General features: G+C 38.2%; 1 protein-coding gene across 8 annotated transcripts in view; it reads left to right on the top strand.

Moving 5' to 3' along the window:
- C6H8orf34 (chromosome 6 C8orf34 homolog) overlaps window positions 1-25,185 on the top strand; it is a 361,855-nt gene that overhangs the window by 245,829 nt on the left and 90,841 nt on the right. For all 8 annotated transcript variants that reach the window (XM_047783787.1, XM_047783785.1, XM_047783789.1 and 5 more), the window contains exons 9-10: window positions 14,640-14,725; window positions 21,623-21,699. In XM_047783787.1, the coding sequence (XP_047639743.1) occupies window positions 14,640-14,725; window positions 21,623-21,699 (163 nt within the window). The remainder of the gene's footprint in view (window positions 1-14,639; window positions 14,726-21,622; window positions 21,700-25,185) is intronic.

Genomic DNA, 25,185 nt, shown 5'->3' with positions numbered 1-25,185 from the left:
ATGTTCGATTCTCCCCAACATTCATACATTGACCTCTAACCCCCACAGTGATTGTATTAGGAGATGGGGGCCTTTGGGAAGTGAAGTCATGAGGATGGAGCTCTTATTTTCAGACTGAATTGCTGTGATCTGGTAGTCGATCCAATAAGAGTTTCCATCTCACCAGCTGAGCCTGTGAAAATAAGGTCAGCATGATGGTAAAGTCCTCGAACTTTAGCACCTAACAGCATGCCAGTTTCACCGAGCATCCTTGGGCAAGTTGTTTAATTCCTCAGTGGACTGACACATAATGAGCACTGGACATGTTGCAGCTCCCATGCAAATCAGGAAGGGGCACCACAAGAAGTAGAAGAATGTTACCAAATATGTGCTTCTATATTTTTGTTCAAATTAATAATCTTCCTCTATATAAGCAATTTCCCTAAGTGTCTATCTGATTTGCTACTTAGATGCCCCTGAAATTTCAATTTTTGTAAACCTTTTTTCTTAAGTGCCTCGAATTAAACATTTTTCTTGAGTAATTTTTTAAGGGCTTTCAGAGATAGGAGGGTAATTTTTCCAAAAGCAAATTAATTATACCAAAAAAAAAAAAAAAACCCTGCCTTCAAATATCTTAGGAAAATAGGAACTGTAGACCTTACATGCATTTGGCACATTATTTCCCTTTGGGACTATTAAAACAATGTGTTTGACAGAATGGCAGCAATAAAAATGTTATTTAACTGATTTGGGAAATGATGACAATTTGATTGAGAAAGATGTTTTGCTTTATATGCTACTTCCATGGATAAAGTAATTATAGAAATTGCCATGACAGAAAATCATGAGTTCTTCAGTTTTGTACACATATATTGTATCAAGAACATCAATCATGATGTGAAAATAATAATTTATGAAAATATCTTGGAGTTCCCGTCATGACTCAGTGGTTAATAAATCCAACTAGGAACCGTGAGGTTGCGGGTTCGACCCCTGGCCTCACTTAGTGGGTTAAGGATCTGGCCTTGCCATGAGCTGGGTGTAGGTCACAGACGTGGCTCAGATCTGGCATCGCTGTGGCTCTGGTGTAAGCTGGTGTCCGTAGCTCTGACAAGACCCCTAGCCTGGGAACCTCCATATGCCATGAGTGAGGCCCTAGAAAAGGCAAAAAGACAAAAAAAAAAAAAAAGAAAGAATATCTTAATATTTATTCTTGTTTAAATACCCTTTTTAATAATATGGCAATAGCACGTTGGATTAATTTAAATAACTTCCTATTTTTTTAATTTTCATTTCCTTACTTATATAAGATGAAGTATTTTATGTGAGAAATAGGAATAAATAGTTCCTATATTTCACTTTTTTATCTGCATCTGGAAGTTTCTTGTTTTTTCATTTGCTTGACCTGCTGGACCTCCCAGATACCCTTTGTAGTAAAATTAAAATTGCAATTACTTGTTATGATAATTACCCTTGTAACTGGGTCACAGTTCCTAAATGGCCTGAATAGACCAAATCAAACATATAATTATATTTATTCTATCTCTGTGTATATCTTTTGTCAACTATCTTCATAATCACTGAACAGTTAATCAGCCTCATTAATATAAAATGAATATTTCAGAATCAGAATACTAAATGTCACTAAATTTTGAATTTTTAATAACACTTCAGAATAAGAATCAAAATTCACAGTATATGTATTTATTTTCAATTATAAACTTTAGTGCTCAAAATGGAATATAAAATACCTAAAAAGAAAAGCAGGGAGTTCCCTTCATGATCAGTGGTTAACGAACCCTACTAATATCCATGAGGTTGCAGGTTTGACCCCTGGCCTTGCTCAGTGGGTTAAGGATCCGGCGTTGCTGTGAGCTGTAGTGTAGGCCCGCAGCTGTAGCTCTGATTCGACCCATAGCTTGGGAATTTCCATATGCCGCGAGTGCGGACCTAAAAAGCAAAAAAAAAAAAAAAAAAGAGAGAGAGAGAGAGAGAGAAAGAAAAGCAAATAACTTTGTATCAGTGCATTTTGTTTTGGTAAATCTATATTTTCAGGAAAGAGCATTTGAGTTTTATAATTAATATTTTTTCAAAATTTTAAATATAATATTATTTCTCACTTAAAACTATAAATTCTCTAACATCTAAATGATGCTATATAAAGGTCATAAACATAAATGAAATCCTTGAAAGAATAAATTATGACTTGAAATATAATTATACAACAGTAAATTAGATTAAGAAGTAGTTAAGACTCCCTGGAAAAGTCTTTCTTACAAGCTATTCTGGTTACCAGTGCAAAACAATTTTTAGTTTTCCTAGCAGAAGACAGAGAAAAAAGTTTCACTCTAAACAAATCCTATGATCATTTCAAGAGATAAGTTGATATGCCCATCAGAAAAAATAAATTCTAGACTAAGGTAGTTAAAATTTAACAAAGCCGTATTTATATTCTCTGGTAGGTCACTAATGTATTTCTTCTTCTAGACTATTAATGCCAAAAGATGAATCATCCTAACGTCTTTATGCCTTATTGGCTTTTCCAGTTGTGCAGACATTTATATTCAGTGTTGTCCTTACGAATTTTAAGAGTATTGTTAAAAGAATAAAAGAAGTTCTTTATTACAATCTCTTGAAGAACTCCAAATACTTAACATTTTCTAAACCAATCCTGTTTTCCAGAGCATCAAATTCCTCATCAGTAAATTTCAGTATATGCTGTCCAAATACTAATAAACAAAGCCCTTTAACACTGAGTCATTCAAAAGCCATTTATTATCCAAGTTTGTATTTATTACACAAGGCTATATTATAAACAAACTTAAACAAACCAAGCTTCCTGCCCCTGAATTAAAAAAAAAAAAAAAAAACCTAGAAAATATATCAAGCTTAGGGTAGTGGTGCTAATGTAAGATTTATTCATTAGGAACTGTTTATTGCAAGTTATGGGTACATGAAATGCTACAGTAAAGCACAGAGTAGAGGGAGACCAAATTAGGGTGACATACATCTCTTATATTCTGCTGTGTTCTGTTGGAATATGAAACATGTTACTTTTATGGAGAAGTAGGGTTGTAAAATTCCCACTTCAGGAGCCTCTCTGTTTGACATGGAAGCAAGCTGGCTCACTTTGCAACCTCAGGACACAGTGGCTTCAGATTCCTAGGGAATCTTCTCAGATTTTCCCTGTGTTCTACCTCCCTCTCCTCCTAATTAGTTGGAACGTGGTGGGCTTACCTGGACTTCCTTTATTTACTCCTCAGAACCATGTGCAACTTTCTCGAGGAGGGTTGCTCCAGAGCTGCCCATGGTTCATTCCTTCAAGCTAATTCCATATCAAGTAACAGTTTCTGAGAGCTTGTGATAATGCGTGTCATCGACAATATTCTCTCAGTTGCCATCCGGAGGCAGATGGAACCCTCTGGTAAAACCTCACCTCTCTGGTACAAAGTAATATTACTTGTAATTTGGGAATTTCAGTATGCCTCATAATTCTACCAGTCATCACAACTTACTTTGAATTACCTCAAATCTTAGGAAATGGAAATAGCAAAGAGAGGAACATAAACCATCCGACAAAGGCAGCGCGACATATTGTCACTTCCAGCGCCGTAGCATGGAAAAATCTGACAGCGTTGAGTTTCCTTTCAACCGCCAGAGAGAGAGAGAGAGAGAGAGAGATTGAGTCTATACATAAGAACTCAGCAATCTCACACATGTTGCCAGGGCTCGTAGGAAAGAGGGGACTGGTCTCCCATCAGGTACATATGTGAGGCAGCTTTCGGTTTCAGTACCATGAGTAAAGGGGCCCTGATTAAAGGAAGGAATGGCTAAGGAAGGAACAAAAGTTTTGGCAGTTTTTCAAAAGGGTGGTTTGGCTCCCCACACAATCCCATTTTTCAACCTGTTAGAAATCAGCGCTTTAAGCAGAGCTCTCCCAGCTGCTACGAAGCTAGATGCCTGCTGACCAGGCAGCCTTGCTAAGTAAAGCTCTGATCTGAACTAAGTATGGAGCATCCTGCCTTTGAGCTCAAATGCAGTCTGACTCTGAGATTTCTAACTTCAGTAAGATGGAAAACTACATATCTGGGGATGAAATTTAGTGTTCAGCTAAAGTCAGGACCCAGCCAGCTGGAGAAAGAAAAATACCTACATCTTCCTGTAGAGTCTTCTCTATTTTTGGTGTTCCGGGGGGGGTGGTATATTACTCCCACACAATGAGGATGGACAGGAGGTCCATCACCTTCCATGGCTAGGAAGAGGAGGCACTTCACAGGGCTGGTCCCCAGCCAGCAGTGTTGGCATCACCTGGGAATTTGGTAGGAAGACAAATTTGGGGCCGTCCCCCACACCTGAGTCAGGAGCTCTGTGGGTAGAGCCTGCACATCCTCTAGGTGATTGCAGTGTACCCTAAAAATTGAGAACATTGATCTACAGTGTCAAATAAGGACCGTAACTGCCTGTTTCTATTTAGACAGATTTTGAAAAGGTCTTCTCTAGAGATGAGGCTGAAAGCATACCCCCACTTTTTTTTCAGATCATTTTATAGATCTGAAATCCAGTTTAAAATGTGCGTGGATGGTAGTGTTGAAGGAAGCCTGAGGATTTCAGTGTCCAGAGCTGCCTCCTGATCAGATGTTCCATGTTTTGCTGCTTTCAGAGTTTCCTCAGCTCCAAAGCAGCCTGGCATTTGAATGGAACCCTTTTTCATGACTACCTTGGATTTCAGAAAGGTTGGAGCGTCCCCAGGGTCACCCTTTGTGCAAGTAATAATCAGGCCAAGGTGTGTGAGTCAGTGCCCCACATTCTGGCCACACCTGCCTGGAAGGCCTAGTGTAGTAGTGCCAAGGCCTGGTAAGACTCAGCCCTGCATGATCTTCTCTACCTCATTTTGTGTTGACATTTTTACATTTGAGCTGAGGAAAAGCAGAAGAGAATGAAAACACAACGCATCGATTCTCTATGTGCACTTTCCTAAGATTTGGGTTTTAAATTCCTAAACTGCCAGGACAGTAATCAGCAGCCCAGATAGAAGGCCACCTGTGGCAGCTATGTGGCTGCAATCAGGTAGGCATGAGAGAGCTATAAATTTGATTAGAGAGGTACTGATGGTTTGCAGGTCCATATCTCACTTTGAGGAGATAGGAAATTAAAAGGAAAATGTAAGAGGAAAGAGCAAAGTTTGTATCTCTATGTCACCATCCATCATTATATTTTAGAGGTTTCTATTCAGAGATTCCTGTGAACAAGGGAGAGAATTTAAAAAGCAGAGTGTAGAAAGCCCGCTGGTGAAGGGCAGTGCTGTGCTGTCCCATTACACTGTCAGGAAAAGGATGCTTCATCCCAGCGCATTGTTACCTCATGTGACATAAACATCAACAAACAGCGGAGTGCCCACAGAGGAATGCTGAAGGGAGATTTTTAAGTGAATATGCTAAAATAAGGAGGGAAATCTAGGTACTGTTGGAAATTTTCTCTTGGCAAAGGAGTTTCTGGGGCAGAAGTATTGGTCAGGGTTTCTGGGAGGTTGAGCTGTGTCTGGGGCACAGAGAATGCTGTTGAGGGGACCTGAAAGACAGCGTCAAGGGGCCAGATCACCCATTGAAGGGTCAAATGGGAATGGCCAAGGGAAAGCGAGACCCCCCCCACCCCTGGCACCCTGAGTGGAGTCCATAGGTTTGGAAAGGAAGGTGGAGGAGGACTGTCCAGGTAATTCCCTGAAGAACTGGGACGTGGGTGGGACTTGGGTGGAGGGCGGCACACTTCCACAGGACAGCGGTAACATTTTCCTAGAATAGAAAAGGAACTACTGCAAGTGTTTAGTGACTTCAGATAGATGCCATTTAAATAGATGGTTATTCTGGGGGGCACGGATGTAAGTGACTATACCAGGCCCTGAAGATGTGAAAGATGTCAGATCTGGTCTCTGACCCGGAAGCTTGCAAAGTAATTGGCGAGATCACGAAAATGCATGTAGGTCTCCGGCCAGGTTGCAGGCCCCTTGCTCAGTGGAGGGCTTTGCCTCTGAAGATCACCAATAAATTTTTGATGTTGATGACAGTTTGGCTTCTTTAAGACTTTAAAGTTGAGTAAGTGACAGTAAGTCGTTAGAATTTCCCTCAAAAAATAATTCTGGAGAAACATCCTGGACCTAAAATGGAAAATTAACATTTAGAAAGAGCCTTAGAAAAAACTCAGTGACTGGTGTTATGAAAAGAGGTTTTGAGAATGCCCCTTTGTGGAGCAGAAGGATAAGTTCATTTTCTTATCTTTGAAGGAAACATTCAAAATTTCTCAAAACCTAAACTGTGTATTGTGGTTCCCCTCATCTAAATGACATTTACTGAAACACTCCATTTATTTTCCAGTGACACAGAATATCACATCCTTCCAAACAGCTGAGATAATTAGTAGCGTGTATAATATTCTGAAGGGCTTTGTAGAGGTGATCATTTCAGTTGCTCAGGACAGATATTGTTTATTCCTCTTTTTCTCTCACAACCCCAAGTCTCATGGATCAGACGGGCTGTGGGCTCCTGCAATGGAATTTATCCAGAATCAGTCCACTTCTTATCACCTCCACCACAAGGCTGGTGGAATATCCTCCTCCTTGGGCAAGCCATTCCCACCTCTCCACAAGGCTGGTGGAATATCCTCCAAAAGAATCTCCCAGCTTCCATTCTCATCCCCACAGTGTCTTCTCAACACAGTGGGCAGAAAGCTTCTTTAAGCAGAAGCCTCGGCATGTCCATCCACTGCTTCAAAACACTCCCACTGGCTTCTCATTTTCATGGGGAAGAAGAATACGTTTTTGTTTTGTTTTGTTTTGTTTTGTTTGCCATTTCTTGGGCTGCTGCCACGGCACATGGAGGTTCCCAGGCTAGGGGTCTAATCGGAGCTGTAGCCGCCGGCCTACGCCAGAGCCACAGCAGCTGGGGATCCGAGCCGTGTCTGCAACCTACACCACAGCTCACGCCAACACCGGATCCTTAACCCACTGAGCAAGGCCAGGGATTGAACCCACAACCTCACGATTCCTAGTCGAATTCGTTAACCACTGAGCCACAACGGGAACTCCCAAGAATATGTATTTTAGCATCAAATTTCTAGATGACGTTGTAGGGGAGTAAAATTTGCCATCTCAAAATGTGTCTCTTTGGCATGAGGATTAATCTAGACTGGTTATTTTTAAGAAACAGAAGATTCAGGAAATTTTTCTTCTTATCTTCATTTTAGCTGCCTAAAGAATGTAGATGGAGGATGTGTTCCAGTAAAGGAGCGATCACTGTAGGTAACTGTAGATGAACTAGGTGTGGAGACAGGGTGGAACCCAGCAAAGTCTATTGGTTAAAATTTCTTTTGTGTCCCAGAGTCTCTGCTGGCCCAGCAAACACTGGTTTACCAAATCTTTGCTTTTCCATCTCCATTATCTCCATGTCAGTTGCTTTTTTTTTTTTTTTTTTTTTTTGCTTTTTATGGCAGCACATGGAAGTTCCCAGGGTGGGGGTCAAATCAGAGCTGCAGCTGCCAACCTACACCACATCTCAGAGAAACATCGAATCCTTAACCCACTGAGCAAGGCCAGGGATTGAACCCACATCCTCATGGATACTGGTCAGGTTCATTACTGCTGAACCACAGTGGGAACTTTTTTTTTTTTTTTTTTTAACCTCAACACACTCTTTTGTCTTTAGTTGAAGATGGTATTTAAGGTGTGGGCTTCACCATTTTGGCAAGGTACTCAGTTTTTCTGGTCTCTCCCATGTATACATGCTGTTAAACTTCCATGTGATTTTTTTTCTCTGTTGTCTGTCTCGTACCAGTTTAACTCTGAGACCAGCCAGAAGAACCTGGAAGGCTACAGGGAAATTTCTCCCTCCCAACAACAATGTAGAATGTCCTACGTGGTCTCATCTCAGCTACCTCTCTGACAGCATATCCTGTTATTTACCCCTTGTTCTCGCCATTCCTGTCACTGGCTTCATGTGTACCTGCTGATCCCTCTCTTTGTAATATTCTTTCCAGGGATCTAGTCACTTAGTCCCTCACTCCTTCAAGTTTTGGCTCAAATATTACCCACAATTAAGGCTTTCCCTGGACACACCATATAAAATTACATACTACCCCTTCTCCAAGACCCTTCCTATGTGCCTTCCTGCCTCTATTTTTCCATCCTTGATTTTTTAACATGTGACTTATGCCTTTTACTTGTTTGTTTGTTTGTTTATTGTCTTCAGTCAGTAGCATGAAAACTCCATGAGGGAGTTTGGTTCACTGTATTCACAGCTTTCCCCACTCCCACCCCCTAAACTGGACCAGTGCTTGGGCCCTGGTAGGCACTTGCCTGGACCCTCCTTACTCCATGCTCTTGATCTTCTATTCCTGTCTCAAAGCTCCTGCAAGAGCTTCCTAATGACCTTCCAAAATGCCCCAGTGAATGTTATTTTCTTGGTGCAGCTTTTATCATTTAAACATATAATTAAAAACTTTCAAAATTTCCTGCTACATTAAGTCTAATTCTTCTCCTTTAATTTGCAAGATCCCATCTGAACACGTTTTCTAATCTAGACATGTTGTTTGTTGTTCTCAATACATTTCCTTCACTGAAGCTACTAGTCAATTTTTTTGTTATACTTGATGTTTCCTTCCCCCCTCTCTCTCTCCCTCTCTTTTTCCCCCCCTTTTCCCACCTCTTTCTCCAGTCAGGCTTCTTTTTCCAAAGTAAATGTCATCTGTTATTTCACTGCTCTTTCCCTGGAAAACCCTTTCTCTTTTTCTTCACCTAATCAAACTTTAGCATTTTCAAATCTCAGTGCAAGTAGCACCTACTCCATTAACATTTCTTGACTTAATCCAGATTTTATTCATCTCCTTTAATGAGTTGGAAATGTTTGCTTGGCATTTAATTTCATGCATGCAATAGTGTATTCAATTTGGTTCAAAGAAACATTTGATGAGTGTGTCCTCTTCAGTTAGATGCTACTTTTCTTCCAGAGGTATTCAGGGAAGATTAAAACATGTAACATGATAACATAGAAACAGAATAATCACATTACAAAAAAATTATGAAAAGGGATATGTTGAAAGGCTTATGCCCCTCTCTACCTTCCCTATGTCTACTTCCCCCACTTCTTTCCCACCCCACCCATTAAAAAAAAAAAAAAGGAAAAAGAGAAAAGATGAGCTAGCCACTGAAAAAAAAAAAAAACTTAGCAAATCTCTTTTAGAGCTTACAATGTGCCAAGCTCAATCTAAGCTAGGCTTTAGGGACATTAAAATATGAAAAATAAAATTATTTTTTAACTACTTTTTAAATTTATTTAATTTATTTTTTAATTTTTTGGGCTGCCCCATGGCATATGGAGTTCCAGGACCAGGAATCAGATCAGATCCGAGCTGCAGTTACTACCTACACTCAGCTGTGGCAACGCTGGGTTCTTAACCCATTGTGTGGGGCTGGGAATAGAACCTGTGTACCAATGCTCCCAAGACCCTGCCAATCCCATTTTGTGACAACAGGAACTCTGAAAAATAAATTCTTATCCTTTTTTTGTTGTTCATTTATTTTTTTAGGCATATGGAGGTTCCCAGGCTAGTGGTTGAATTGAAGCTGTAGCCACTGGCCTGTGCCACAGCCACAACATCTTGGGATCCAAGCCACATCTATGACCTACACCACAGCTTACAGCAATGCCAGATCCTTAACCCTCTGAGTGAGGCCAGGAATTCAACCTGTGTCCTCATGGATACTAGTCAGATTTGTTTCTGCTGAGCCACAACAGGAACTCCTAAAATTCTTTTCTTTAAGATGCATGACACGAGTTGGCAGACATCTCAACAATTAAAATGCAGTAAAGTAAGGATTTGCACAGGTGCTACGACTTCTGGAAGAAAAACTTCTGAAAAAGGAAGAAGCTGTAATTAAAACCTAGAGTTAAGCCAAATAGTAGAAGAGGGGAAAATAAATTCTACCAGAGATCATTATATAATGACATAGAGGCTTAATAAAATATCTGCACAAAAGTAAAAGCAGTTTGGAGTTTATGGAGTATAAAATCCAAGGTGAAATATCCCAGAAGATAAAGTTGCAGAAACAGGTAAACGTTGTGCAATAGAGAGACTGCAGTGACTTGGTAAGGAAACCGTAACTCATTTTTCAGGTGATGAGAAGTCAGTGGCAGTTCTTAAACTCTTTTGAGTCAAAGATTATTTTGAGAATCTGGTTGAGGTTAACTGTCTCCCTGTCCAAAAAAAAGAGCACACCCACCCAAAACTTTTTATCCATTTATTGTGACTTACTGTGATTCCCCTGAAACCTGTCGATGAATCCTCTAAGAATACTCATGTTAAAATCTCTTGCACTAAAATATTTAAAGCATAAGCATAATAAAGCATGAGGATTTATTTTGGACATTCTGGTAGTCATATGGTAAAGTGGATTTTTGAAGGACAAGTTTCTGTGTATGGATATCAGCAAGGAAACTATATAATAATCCAAGCAAGTCAAGATGAGCAGCAGCACGATTGTAGGAACATAAGGAAGTGATGGATTCAGGAAATCTCTTGAGGGAGTAGAGTTAACAGACTGGGATGTTTAAACATACAAGGCAGGTCGTGATGAAGATGAGTTTGCTTGGAACAAGCTGACTTGGAGATGCCTATGGTTAATTAAGTAATGTCCTGCAAGAATTTGGATATACCTGTCTTGAGCTGAGAACTCAAGTAAAGGTTTGATAAACTTCAACCTACAGTAGTTAAAACTGTAAGAACTGATAAGCTGATTCAGGGGTATGGTGTAGGGTAGGAAAAGAGTGTTCATACAAAGTAAGGCTGAAAGTAAAAGAAAACGAAGATCTGAAAGGTTTCCACTGTATGTGGCAATCAGAAGGTCAGGCAGTCTCAGTGTAAGTAGTCACTCAAAATGGTAGCAGCACAAACCAAATTAAGATGGGTTGAGAGGTGAATTAAAACAGTGCAAGGGAGTTCCTGTTGTGGCGCAGTGGTAAGGAACCCGACTAGGATACATGAGGCTTCAATCCCTGGCCTCGCTCGGTGGGTCGGGGATCCAGCATTACCATGAGCTGTGGTGTAGGTTGCAGACGTGGCTAGGATCCCGAGTTGCTGTGGCTGTGGTGTAGGTCAGCAGCTGTAGCTCCGATTTGACTCCTAACCTGAGAACTTCCATATGCCATGGGTGTGGCCTTAAAAAGATAAAAAATAAAAAATAAAAATAAAATAAAACAAAACAGTGGAAGTAAAGGCATTGATGGAGAGTTAATATCTGAAATATATAAAGAGCCTATACAACTTAATATCCTAAAACAAACAACTAGAAAAAAACAGGGAGAGGACCTGACTAGACATGTTTTTCAAAGAAGACATGGTGATGGCCAGCAGGCACGTGAAGAGGTACTCTACATCACTAGTCATCAGGTTAGTGCAAATCAAAACCACAATGAAATATCAACTCACACCTGTCAAGGCCTCTCACCCTCTGTGGATTGGAAAGGCAGGTGTACAGGTTGGGCTGAAGACAATTCTGCAGGTTCTGGGGGAGGGAGAGTAGAAAGTTTCTGATTACATCATTTTCTGGATGGCATAGAAGAGAGGTGATATTTTTGAAAAGACGTTGAAAGGAACGTAAGAAAGAATAACAACCAAGAAGCCAAAGTGTAAAGTTGGAGACTGTTGATTTGTACTCAGCTGTCCTAGAATGTCATGATTGTCACCAGAGGTTTTTAGCTGCACATGTGAAGGAAAATGACAGATTCATAACAAGGTTAGGGTCTGGTTGGCAGTAATGACTAATGGACATGAGTGCATGGAAACTGGGGAGGTAGTTAGTCCCCGGTGAATAGGGCTGGAAGGAAATCAGGAGAGGTATGAAACCTGGGAGAAACTCAAGGGAAAACAATCTATTCGATTGGAGAGAAAAGTGAGTTTATGAAAGAGCCTAAAGGAGAGGAATTTGTTATCAGAGAACAGAACATTAAAGATTTCTGACAGAGCAGTTTAGTTCTCTGTCCTTGGGTTAGGGAAGGTGAAATGGAAGGGAAGATCTTGAGAGCAAAATTGAAGGACTTTGAAATTAGTGGGTAGATAATATACATGAACACAAAAATCGTACAAGATAATAGTGATGCTTGGGTCAAAGAAGAAAATTCTGAGTCTGATCAAAGCTTCATAGGCAAAAAGAAAGCAGGTTAATATTTATAACCCTGTGTTATCTGAGGTCGAGGGGTTAGACAGCCTCATTTGGGGAGGAGGTACTATAATATTCTTAGAGGAAAGAAGGATGTCATATTCTTAGAAGAAAAAGGGGCTTCATTTATGACACAGAGGAGCAAGAAGCATTTTGTTTAGGGACTTTGATATGGAAGAGTGTTTAATATGGAAGGGGAATTTTAGAAAACAGAGAAAATGTTTGAGAATATGAGTAAAACTCTTGTAATGTAAAAAAAAGTGATTTAACGTTTATTAAGACTGTATTTCCCGGACTTGCCCACACAGCCCTTGTTTGCATAGTGCCTGTTAACCTCTTACAGAAGTGGTGCTGTGTGGATTGCAGGTGGGCAAATGCTGGCAGGGCACTCAGGTTTTACAGGGCTGAGAAGCATTCCTCAAGGGAGTTGGTGCCAAGTCATGGTGAATTCAACTCCTAAGGTATCTGGAGGATACTTGGACAAAGATGAGCCAGCTCCAAGGCCACCCAATTTGCTGGTTGTTTTCATGGCCATTTGTCTTTTCAATTCAGCTAAATTGAGAATTCTGTGAAATCAAGGACACTTGTGATTTCTTTATGTCTCTGCAACATTTGAGTTATTAATTGAGCATATTGATAAATATTGATAAGTACTAAGTAAGTATTTCTTTTTTTTGAAGCTTACAATGAGCAAAAAAAGAAAAAATTACAGCTTAGTTTTGATTTTTTTTTCATATTGCCTTTGTTGGAGATTTATTTTCCATTTAGGTTTTTAACCTAATGTTAAAAACCCAAATGTGTTGGAGCTCATTGTCAATTTTTAATAGTAATTTTTACTCACACCTTTCAAAATCGCATGTCTCTACATACTTTCTCTCTTTGATAATTTGATGAAATGGTCTTAAATAAAGAGAACTCAAAAAAGAATATTTGATATTGCTGATTAGCAAAGTATTTATCCTAATTATTAGAAGTAAACAAAATAAGAAATATTGGTCAGATTCGAGCAGTCTGTAGCTAAATCAGTCACTTAAAAGTGATACTGTTTTTTTAGAGTAAACTTTTAAAAATTAATTAAAAGTATAAGATTCATGACCAAACTGTTTCATGTCTATCAGGAAATTACTCTTGAGAATTATTTAATTAGCTTCTATAATACAGTACATATGGTTCTATGTACAGAAGATAATATGCAAATATAAATATATAATATATACAGAATGTTATAGGAATGCTGTAGGAATAAAAATAAAAATAAAGTGTATGGAGTTTCTGCTGTGGGGCAGTGGGTTAAGGATCTGGAATTGCCAGAGCTGTGATGTAGGTTGCAGGTGTGGCTAGGATTCAGTCCCTGGCCTGGGAACTTCCATATGTCTCAGGCATGGCAAATAATAATAATAATAAATAGTAATCATAATAATATACAGTATTTATAATTATACAAAAGGTAAGGAGAGGACCATGCTCAAATAGGCAAAAGTCAAATGCAAATTGTTAAATTGGAGTCCACTGTGGTATATAAAAGCCAAGATATAAAATAGTTGAAAATTTTAAACTTTTAAGTCTGGTACAGTTATGAATTGTATTTGAGTATTTGAGTTTGTATTTTTAAAAACAGTAATGACATAGGTCATGTTTTTCTTAATACTCTCCCCTGTGGGCACTTGCCATCAGCTAAATGGAAGAAAAAAGTAAGGGCACTGGCAGAAAGTTATAATCTCTGAACTGTTTGATATACTGTCCTCCAACAGTAGCAGAGCTTATTCTGCTGTTCTTAGGTCAGAGTTCAAACATTTATTGATGAGCTCTATCTCCTCTGATGGAGTGGTTTCACAGTTTCATCTAAACCCAGACTGTTTGAATGGGATGCTAATCTCACTACAGAGGTGAGGATGTAGAAGCTCAGAAATCTATTGTCATAAAAATACCTACAAGTCTTCTTTTCCTGAGGAAGAACCCTGGGCAGTCACACATACTGACAATTTTTGCTTCCCCTTTGGAGATGAATCTTGACCTGCAGGCCTTTAAACTCAGGTTTGGTTGATTTGGAGAACTGTGTTTGATAAACCTTTGTATAACCATAGCAACCCTCTCATGTTCCTTGACCCAGATGCCAGAGGAGCATGCTGTGTTGGATGCTTGCTTTTCTTCCTCTCACTTCCACATTGTAGTTTCAGCAAAAACATTTCCTTATAAACCTCCCTTAATCAGGAAAGCAGAATCTACCTAAACTAATCTACCCTTGTATACAGGAGAAAACATGAAAGACTTTTCCTAAAGTTTAGAAAAGCAAAAACCCTGTGTTACAAAGGTTTCAGTAAATGTGTATTTCTACTTGGAAGAAACATGTCTGATTTTAGAGTTTAGAGGTTCAAGGTCATGTTCCCAGTAGTATGTACTTCACATTTCACAATTCAACACGATTAGAAGTTTCGGTGACTGTTTTTTAATCACTTAGGCTTCAAGGGGACAACCTGGCAGAAAGGACAGAAGAGACCTCACAAGTACTTCATTCTCCAGATGAAATAATCCCAGATTCTTTGGGTAAGTTTTAAATTCAATGATTTAATAGTGTGTTTAGTAGATTTTTAAAGTTTTTTTTTTTTAAAGAAATTAAACCAAGCCTCTGTTCCTGAAACCAAATCACCATAGCTGCTGTTCACACATCCACCTCTCTTTCAGATTGTGTGTGTCAGGAGGTTTCAGGGCAAAGCAGAAAAGGAGGCAAGAAGCTTGAGTCCAGAAGAGCAGCCTCTTAATGTCTGTGCCTGTTTAAGGTACTCACAGGTCAACTGTATGTTGCCTGCTCCCCAAATTTTGTTACTAAATCCAGCGTAGTTGGGGACCTTACATTGCCTACTCTCATTCTCACATCATAGATCCCTTCAGTCGTCTGATCAGAAATGTTGATATCATACTTGATTTCCCTTCCTCTCTCTCAGCCCCATGTTAGATCAGTCTCAAATTATGTCACTGTCACTAACCCAGCCTCCTCTTCATTTTCCCTGAGATCTCCTCATCTAGCCTTCATCCTCTTTCCCTGTGTAGTGGAACAGCTATGCAAATAGAGTCTCCTTATACTGTCTCACCCCTTTGGGTTCATTATCTTCCTAAAAATGAAGCTGCTATTTCTTCCCCATTTTCTGTAGGACAAAATTCAAACTCCTTGGCTTAGCATATTATTCATGCCAGGGCACTTCAAAATATTTGCTGAGGAAATGAATAAGTATATGCAATGCTGCTGCAATGGCATCTAAGGTCTGTCACTGCTCCATCACTCAGTGCTCTAGCAGGAAATACTCAGTACCTCCATTGGAATAATTAGAAAAGAAACCATAGGAGACTATTGTCCTTACATCTGGATAGAGAAGGACATCTTAAATAAGATGTAGCAATTCCTAAATATTAAAAAATTAAAAAATTTAACTACCCAGTGTTAAAGAATTCTTGTTATCAAAAGATGCCAGAGGAGTTCCCATCGTGGCTCAGTGATTAGCAAATCAGACTAGGAACCATGAGGTTGAGGGTTCGATCCCTGGCCTTGCTCAGTGGGTTAAGGATTCAGCATTGCTGTGGGCTGTGGTGTAGGTCGCAGACTCGACTTGGATTCTGAGTTGCTGTGGCTGTGGTGTAGGCTGGCGGCTACAGCTCCGATTAGACCCCTAGCCTGGGAACCACCACATACCATGGGTGCGGCCCTAGAAAAAGACAAAGACCAAAAAAAAAAAAAAATGCCAGAAACAAAGTGAGTTGATAAGCTACAAAATAGAAAAAGGTGTTTAATTATATTATCACTACTCAGAAATTAATATTCAGAATACATAAAGTACATGTATAATTTAATAAAGGATCAGCAAACCAAGAGAGAAATATGCAACAGAAATGAATAGACATTTCACAGAGGACAAAACACAAATGGCCAATGAGTGTTTGAGAAATGTTTAACTACTCTAGTAATCAAGGAAAAACAAGTTAAGGTCACTGAGAGATGCTGTTTTACAACTTTTTATTTAACATTAATTAAGAAATCTGGTAAAACCAAGTGTTGGTAAAAATAGAGATGAAAAGAAACTCATACACTACATGTAGAGCATAAACAAGTTTGGAAATAGTTTTCTGTTATCCTAAAATCTTGAGTAAAGCCCAGAAATGCCACTTTAGGGAAAATATTACAGAGAAATAAGTCTCATGTACCCTGAAATGTGAGCAAACTGTGTTAACATACTGGTGGACGGGAAAATGGATAAAATGTAAAATTGGCACATTATAGAAACTGAATGTATTTCAGCTCCACATAATAGTATGGATGAAATCAGTGGTGTGTGCTCATAAATGTTAACAATTGCTTCTTTGAAAAAGAAAGCCATGATTTGTAGAGATCGAAGGTTTCCATAATATAAATATAGTATAATATAAATGCTGATTTCCAGTAACTGATCTGAAATGGCAGTTGGGTCTTGCAATCTGGAATAAGCAGGTTGTGGCTCACAACTGAATGAGTCTCAAAAGCATAATATTTGTAAAAACATTTTATAAGAATACATATCTCAAAAAACAAAATTTCTCCTTATTAAAAAAGCATAATGCTTATTGAACAAAAGAAGTCATAGAATGTCATTGTTGTAAAGCTCAAAACTAGCCTCGCTCAGTGGGTTAAGGATCTGGCATTGCTGCGAGCTGTGATGTAGGTCACAGACATGGGTCAGTTCCCGCATTGATATGGCTGTGGTGTAGACTGGCAGCTACAGCTCAGATTCAGCCCCTAGCCTGGGAACCTCCATATGCCCCAGGTGCGGCCCTAAAAAGGCAGACAAAAAAACCTAGCAAATCTAAATAATATATTCTTTGGGAAACATACATAAGTGATACATTTATAATGAAAGAAGGGAATGAAAGACTCAAAATGACAGTTATCCTCAGGGGACAGGGGAAGCAAGGAGATGGGACGAGGAAGGAGCTCACAGGTGCATGAAGGTTAATGGAAATGTTCTAATTCTTAAGTTAGTGGTGGTTTGGGGGTGTCTATTTTATGATTTTTCTTTGTAACTTAAATGTCCTACTTATATATATTATTATTCAAGTATACTTTGTCCTTTATATGTCAAATATTGAAAACATTATAAATAAACATTAAAAAATAAAATGTTATGGGAATTTAAACCAATGCCAGTGTAGCACAATACTAAAAAAAAAGTAATAGTTGCCATACACTCAAATCTCTCCTTGTCCTGATGAGGTAACGCACTTGTGGGGCAGACCTCTGACACTGACAGTGAAAGTTGAGCAATGTGTCACTAGCAACTGAGGGGCCCCAGGCTGGCCATTGTTGACAGCCTGGCTTCTCCTCACTGGTTTTCCTGCATGTGTACCTTTACTTAAGCCACTCTGATTTGACTCACCATAAATTCCTTCCCCTTCCCTCTGGCCTATTCAGATCCTATGCTCTAAGGTGATGTAAAGTGTCCCTGAAGTCCAGCCCACGCCAGTGTTTTCTTTTTTAGCTCCTGGTTTTGAATGACTTCTTGTGTGTTTGTTCTTCTCCCATCAATTGGATTCTCTACTTCTTGAGGATTTCTTGTGTTCTCCACCATGCCCAGTATAGAACTAGATACAAAACAGGTATTAACTACTGGCTCATTATATAGTCTATCAAAACCACTCAAATCCAGCAATCTGCATATACTGTATCCTTCCACAGTCAGATACAGTATCCTTCAACAATCACGTTTACACAATAACAGTATTGCTGGGATTTACATTTTTTTTTTAGAAAATTAAGGCATCAATAATCTGTTGATTATACTTATTTGCATTCACTGGGGAAAAGGTATTCTAGGGGTTAATTTGGAGCTACAGCTGCCAGCCTACACCACAGCCACAGTAAGATCCGAGCCTTTTCTGTGACCTACACTGAAGCTCACAGCAATACTGGATCCTTAATCCAATGAGTAAGGCCACAGATCGAACTCACATCCTCGTGGATACTAGTAGGGTTTGTTTTCACCGAGCCCCAATGGAAACTCTCTACTTTCTTGAATGCCAATATCCTGAATTCTTCACATTCAGATATTAGTAGACCTAATCAACAAATTCCAAAATATGTTCTTCTGGTTCAGCACATTATTTTTTTTAATTGACTGTACCCACAGCATGCATGCTTAAGTTCCCAGGCCAGGGATTGAACCTATGCCACAGCAGTGACCAGAGCCACAGCAGTGACAATGCCAGATCCTTAACCACTAGGCCACCAGGGAACTCCTGATTCAGTACATTCTTATCAACTTAAGTTAGTCAAGTCACTAGATCCAAAAATGCTAATGTGACTTTTATGTTAACTGTGCATCCACATTGAGTTTGGCTCAGTAAACGTAAATATTTCTATGAGCAGGTGTAACTTGTTGCTTAGAAAAATCTCTTGTGACACAAACAGTGAAGTAAAAATAATGACAGGAAGACATCAGATGAAGTTAAACATCATGACAAACTCTGCATATCTCTAGGCTCCCACCACATACCTAGTCAACCACAGAGGCTGAGTTTCTAGTCTGAGCGCTGCCAGAGACTGTTACATTTTGACAAAATTACTTCATCTTGCTATGCTTCTGTTTCTTCTTCTCTAAAATGAGGAGATAAAATAAACTCTAACATCTGACAAATTTAGTGACTCATTTTCTCTTCCAAGTAATTAAAAAAGGCTCCAAGAATTCATTGCTTATATTTTGAAAATCATTTATACTTAGAAGAAATTGCTCTGGAATAGACAGAGCAAAAAGGCTACAGATATACACTCTCCAATACTATGTAATAAACAATGTACTCAGAACACTTAAAAAAATGTACTGTACCCTTCCAAGTGTTAAACACTAAGGTTTTATTTTCATGGTGCTTATTGTTCCTTCTACCTTGTTAAATTGATATCCTGTCAAACATCTGTCAATATGATTGTCTGTCAATAGATTGAACTATTTTGAGGGGACCTTTCACCTTGGCAACTTTTTTTTTTTTTTTTGGTCTTTTTAGGGCCATAAGGTAGGGTTCCCAAGCTAGGGGTCCAATCTGAGCTGTAGCCACTAGCCTACACCACAGCCACAGACACACCAGATCCAAGCCATGTCTGCAACCTCCACCACAGCTCACGGCAATGCCAGATCCTTAACCCACTGAGCAAGGCCAGGGATGGAACCTGTATCCTCATAGATACTAGTCAGGTTCGTTTCTGCTGAGCCACAATGAGAACTCCTGAACTTACCAACTTTTAATAAGGTCAGATATGTAAATTTGCAAATATTCTGGCACACCTCACAGTTGTCCCTTTATGCTAAGCTGAAAGGACCTTACCATACTGTAGATCTCACTGGATATGGCACCAATAACCAGGAAGAATTTAACCAAAATAAGAACAGAAGAAAATGTAAAACCATAAAAAGTTACCAATACCTTCCCTTTGCAAATGTTTATTTTTATTTAAAAAATTAATACTATAAAAGTGTTTAAGTAAATTCCAATAGAGAAAGAGTCAGAAAATTATCCTGCTTAACTTGTTTTGACAGTACCTAGTTGAGTTCCTGGCATATAGTATTTTTTAATAAAAGAATATACAAATAAATGGATGAATGAACTGATTAATTCACCTACGCATAAGAAACCAAACAGAATGACAATACCTCTTTAAAACCACTGACTATTGGAGTTCCCGTCGTGGCGCAGTGGTTAACGAATCCGACTGGGAACCATGAGGTTGCGGGTTTGGTCCCTGCCTTTGCTCAGTGGGTTAACGATCCGGCGTTGCCCTGAGCTGTGGTGTAGGTTGCAGACGCGGCTCGGATCCCGCGTTGCTATGGCTCTGGCGTAGGCCAGTGGCTACAGCTCCGATTAGACCCCTAGCCTGGGAACCTCCATATGCCGCGGGAGCGGCCCAAAGAAATAGCAAAAAGACAAAACAAACAAACAAAAAAACCACTGACTATTCACTGAGAGGAACTTGAGAGCTACTTATTGTATAGTATTTCTAACCATAAAAGACCCAGCAAATCCACACAAGGGTGAGTTTACTTCTTCTGTATATGAAATAACTTCTTTATAACATAGAAAGAACATGTTAATATTACTTATTGTCAATAATCTACACGGATGGAAATTTCAACACACAAATAGAATAGAAAAAAAGACCAAGTGAATACTAAAATTAGAGTAATATTTGCTCACAGTCCTGCAGAACATAACTCAGTCACGGAAGACTTAAATTTTGCTAGTTTATACATTCTCATTAAAAGAATCTATCTATTGTCACATTTACAATAGGGTTTTGATAGATAGGGGGTTCAAGTTTCCCTCATCAATGGGTTACTGTTTTTAACTTGGTATAATTCTCATCATCTGTACTGATCTTTTTTTCTTCTTGAATGTAGAATTCTGAGTTATCAGAGATAGAAAGAGCTCCATAATTTAAAAGCTATGATTATGTATTTGGGCTAAGCTTTCCATTGTCTGTCTGTTCTTGAGTGGCCATTAAGGACTTGGATTTAAGGATTTAAGGCTCTGACTTTCTTCCCAGAGCACGTATTTTATGCAACAGAAAAAAATCTGTCTCCATATATATGTGGGTCTGAAGGAAAGTCTTCTTTAAGGATGCATATGGCTCTTTAAAATATCAGTTAATTTAAAAAATCAATTTTTAAAGTTTCCAGTGGTTTAGAATGCCGTCCTTTTAACAGATTTTTTTTAATTTAAATGGTAAGTTTTAAAACAAACTGTTTCTAGATGCTCCATATATATGTCTTTATTGAAGAATTCTTTATAGCCTGTAGAAATCTTTGTTGTTATAGTCATTTAACTCAGCAAACATAGGGAAAGGCCATCTTTTCATTCACATATATGAAAGTCACTCCTTCCCCAGTTATCATATGTTAAAGTGAATAATCACAATTTCAAGCTCAATACATTAAATGGAAAACCTACCACCATTTATTAATATGTACTCTTCTCCAAACTTTTCAAAACTTCTGTCCCATTTAAAAGAAAGAATCCAAATTTGTATTTAAATTGTGTAGCCCCCCCAAAAAACACAAAAAACCCCCAAAACAAAGAAAACAGTTGATAGATAAAACAAACATGAAATTACAGGATTAAAGACAGAAAGAGGACATTAACTTCCAACAATCAGCTAAATAATAGGCCAAAAGAAGGGTTGCTCTAAGGTGACTGCTGCTCTTGTGCACTCTGACTTCACTGTGTTTTTTTAAATTGGAAATAATGTTGTTCATACATTGTCTTCAAGCCAGGTGAATAGCATTTTATACTCTACTTCAAATCACAAACACTATGATTTTTCAGCAACCTATTCAATCACTTTAATATCCTTCTCATAATAAACCTATATATCAGAAAGTTAGTAAAAGCAATATATGCCTCTAATTTTTCTGTTCTCTTTTTTGCAAATAGATTCTTTACCTGGGACTGAAGAAGCACTAATGGAGGAGGGTGAAGAATTTGAGAAAGCATCTAAACCAACAGGACCTGTAAGTATATTCACTTACATATCTTTTAATTTTTAAAATTAGTATATATCGCTACTAGGAACATCTAAAAGGAATAGAAAGGGATAGGAAATGATATGATTTAAATTAAAGAATATTTTAAAACATGCATCCAGATGCTTGCATCAGTAGGTGGCCAGCTTGATTACAGGTACACAGCAAAGCTGAACTGAGCTTTTGTAGCAACTGGGGGAAAAAGGTTTGAGTGAGTTGGGAAAAGCTAAGTTCTGGTTTTGTTAACTGCTTGCCTGTGTACTTGAACATTCTAAAAGATGATGAGCTGTCATTTTAAACTTGAAAATGTTTATATATGTCTCGATAGGAAAATAAATATTTTGCATATCCTGAACATTTACATATAACTTAAGCATGGTGTTATCAATTGTGAAGTCCTTGTGATATTTTGGTTACACTATCTCCCTTCTCTAGAGTATGTTGGGAGAAAAGCACTAAGTTTAAGATTTTCAGTGCACTTTAATGTTAAAAGGATAAACACAGAAAAACTGAAAACTGCACATAAATTCTAAATATAAATTTATAAAAGCTTCTGAGTTGCTATCTTGCATTATCCTAAACGTAATACTGAGACAGCTTTTTCTCCCTGTGTCTTCACGTGGTCTTCCCGCTGTACTCTTCTGTGTCCTAATCTCCTCTTCTTATAAATACACCAGTCACTTTAGATTAGGATCCATCCTAATGATCTCATTGAACTTAATTACCTCCTTAAAAGTCCTGTCTCCAAATATATTCGCATTCTGAAGTCCTGAAGGTTAAGACTTCAACATACAATTGTGGGGCGGATGCAATTCAGTCTATAACAGTCTCTGATGAGATTACGTTATTCGGAACTCTTTTGAATCCTAGGATTTTTGGTTGAGGGCACCATGTTTCCAATAGATTTCATAATAAAATTGATTTTAAAATTCTGGATGAAATTAATGTATCTTTGTTCCTATGTTTCAACTTCACACTGATGTTTCCCTGACCTTATTTAAAATTGCTAATTTCTCTTCCTTATCTTTTCTGTGTAGGCCTTTTCACCTTCTACTGTAGTGTGTGGTTTACTTGTTTTATTTATTGTCAGTGTCTCTTCCCACATAATATAAGGTCTATGAGGACAAGAATTTCTCTGCATTTTTTTCGCTTCTGTATACTTAGAAGAGTGCCTATACATAGTAAGCACACAATACTTCTATGATGAATAAATGAAATTATTTAGCAATAATTTCTTACCGTGAGATGAAAAAAATATTTTTACTTATTATGAAATGGTAGAGCCTGAGAAATAGGAAGAACCATGGCAACATCTAGTTAGCCCTTCCTTGTCCTTATTTCAGTATTCTCACCTGCTATCCCAACTTTCATCCAGTGCAAAGACATTGTTTTATAGGTAAGGAAATGGAAAGTCAGAGAATCTTAGTAACAGGACCAAGATCCCCAGGCTAAAACAGCAGTGAGGTCAGGAGTTGAACACTGGTCTGTTCCCCTTCTATTGCACATTCTTCATATTTCTAGTGCTTTCTTGTTTCTTTTATAGACAGATTATTTCCATTTGTTAGACATTCTCTGATATTTCTCACAACCACTTGTAACCGCTGGTCTTAGTTCCACTCCCAGGGTAATAGCCAGAGTCCAACCTTTCTTCTGCTTAACTGATCTCCAGAGAGTAGAAGCTGGTATATGTTCCTTCTGAGACTTTTTTTTTTCCATCCAAAACACAACTGTTCTTTCAAACAATTCTCATATTGTGTAGTTTTCAAAGCTTTCTCTGAACACATTTTTGCTTGTTAAGGCCCCTGTCAAGTGTAGGTTATGCCACAACCAAATGCAGGGTTTCAAATAATGTCCCACATCAGAGAGTATAATGGGGTATGTAATTGATACCAATATATGTTTGGATTGAAACCTTGGTCTGTGTTAACTTTTTTTATTTGTTTTTGTCTTTTGTCTTTATAGGGCCGCACCCACGGAATATGGAGGTTCCCAGGCTAGGGGTCTAATAGGAGCTGTAGCTGCTGGCGTACACCACAGCAACAGCAATGCAGGATCCTTAACCCACTGAGTGAGGTAAGGGATCAGACCTGCAACCTCATGGTTCCTAGTTGGATTCATTTCTGCTGCGCCATGACAGGAACTCCTGTGTTAACTTTTTTAAAGAAACTTTCTGACATTTATAAACTTTAGTATGCCTTCATAACCTCATGATGATAAAAGCATGTCATCCTTCAGTTTGGGATAATCTGTCAGTCATCACTTTTTTTCAGAGATTTGTTTTATCATCTGTAGGTTCCACCGAAACACACATATCTTCCTTGTATCTCAAAGCATACCATTAGCTTCTTTTTCTAATAATTTTCTGAAATCAAGATGTATCCTGTCCATAGTATTTGGATTACTTAATGATACCTAATAACTCAAAGAGGAAAAAAAAAAAGAAATTAACTTTTTTGGTCAAATTTACGAATAATTTCAAACTGCCCTTAGAAATTTTTGCTTTCTTTTCATAGTGTTCCCATAGTGTTTTCCTGATGCAGAAATCTGTTCTAAGCTAATTTTATTAGTTTCCACTTATCATATTCGCTAGATTTTGAATTCTTGAAAAGTCTGTGATTCTGTTTAAAGTCAAATTTAAATTTAAGCATTTAATTTTTAGGGGACGTGTGTGGAATATAAACAACAAATGGAGAAACAAGTTAACATCAGAACCTTGAACATAGTTTTCTAGATCGTAGCAGCTTTCATCATGAACAAAACATGGATTGAAAAAATTATGTCAGCTTGATGGTATTTTTGATACAAATTGCCTAAATAAGATTCTTAGGATTGTACTTTTGGTAAATCCAGAAGAAAAATGTGATTTTATGTAAATATTAATGGAGAATTGGAACAAAACAGAACTTTTTTCCCCTTTATTACAGTAAGAAATACAAAATACTTCAAAGCAAATTTTGAGTCATATCCTGCAAAAATATAAACATGCCACAAATGTTGAAAACCATTTAGAGTAGTTTCAACACATGCTGTCTCTATTTGCTAACTTTCCATGTTGGGTATTGGATATTAATAAGTGGGTAACAGACTCTTGGAAATTTTTTTCCCCAGTGGCTTAACCTGTGTTTAAAGTATTTTGTGAGTATTTGAGTGAGGTAAAAGCAACATTTAGATTTACGTTTTTATCCTCCCCCAAATAAGCAAATCATTCTTTTGGAATTTCCTTCTCCCCTTCCTTCTTCTGTGTTCTGGAATGTCTTAGCATTCCTACATCTTGTGAAGATTAAACCTGGATTTGTCAGATAAATCTGTTCATTAAAAATGAAACAACAAAAAGGAAGTCTTAGGAAGAAAATACCAAGCAGCAGATATTGATTATGACCTTTTAGTTCAGAAATACAGTACATAAACTATTTTTAGATCAGTGATCCATAAAGACTTACTATCAATGATTTTTTAATTTCACAATTCCTATGG

Source organism: Phacochoerus africanus, chromosome 6 (assembly GCF_016906955.1).
Source record: "Phacochoerus africanus isolate WHEZ1 chromosome 6, ROS_Pafr_v1, whole genome shotgun sequence".
In the NCBI taxonomy this organism is placed as follows: Eukaryota; Metazoa; Chordata; class Mammalia; order Artiodactyla; family Suidae; genus Phacochoerus; species Phacochoerus africanus.
This window is presented reverse-complemented; position numbering and strand designations above follow the sequence as displayed.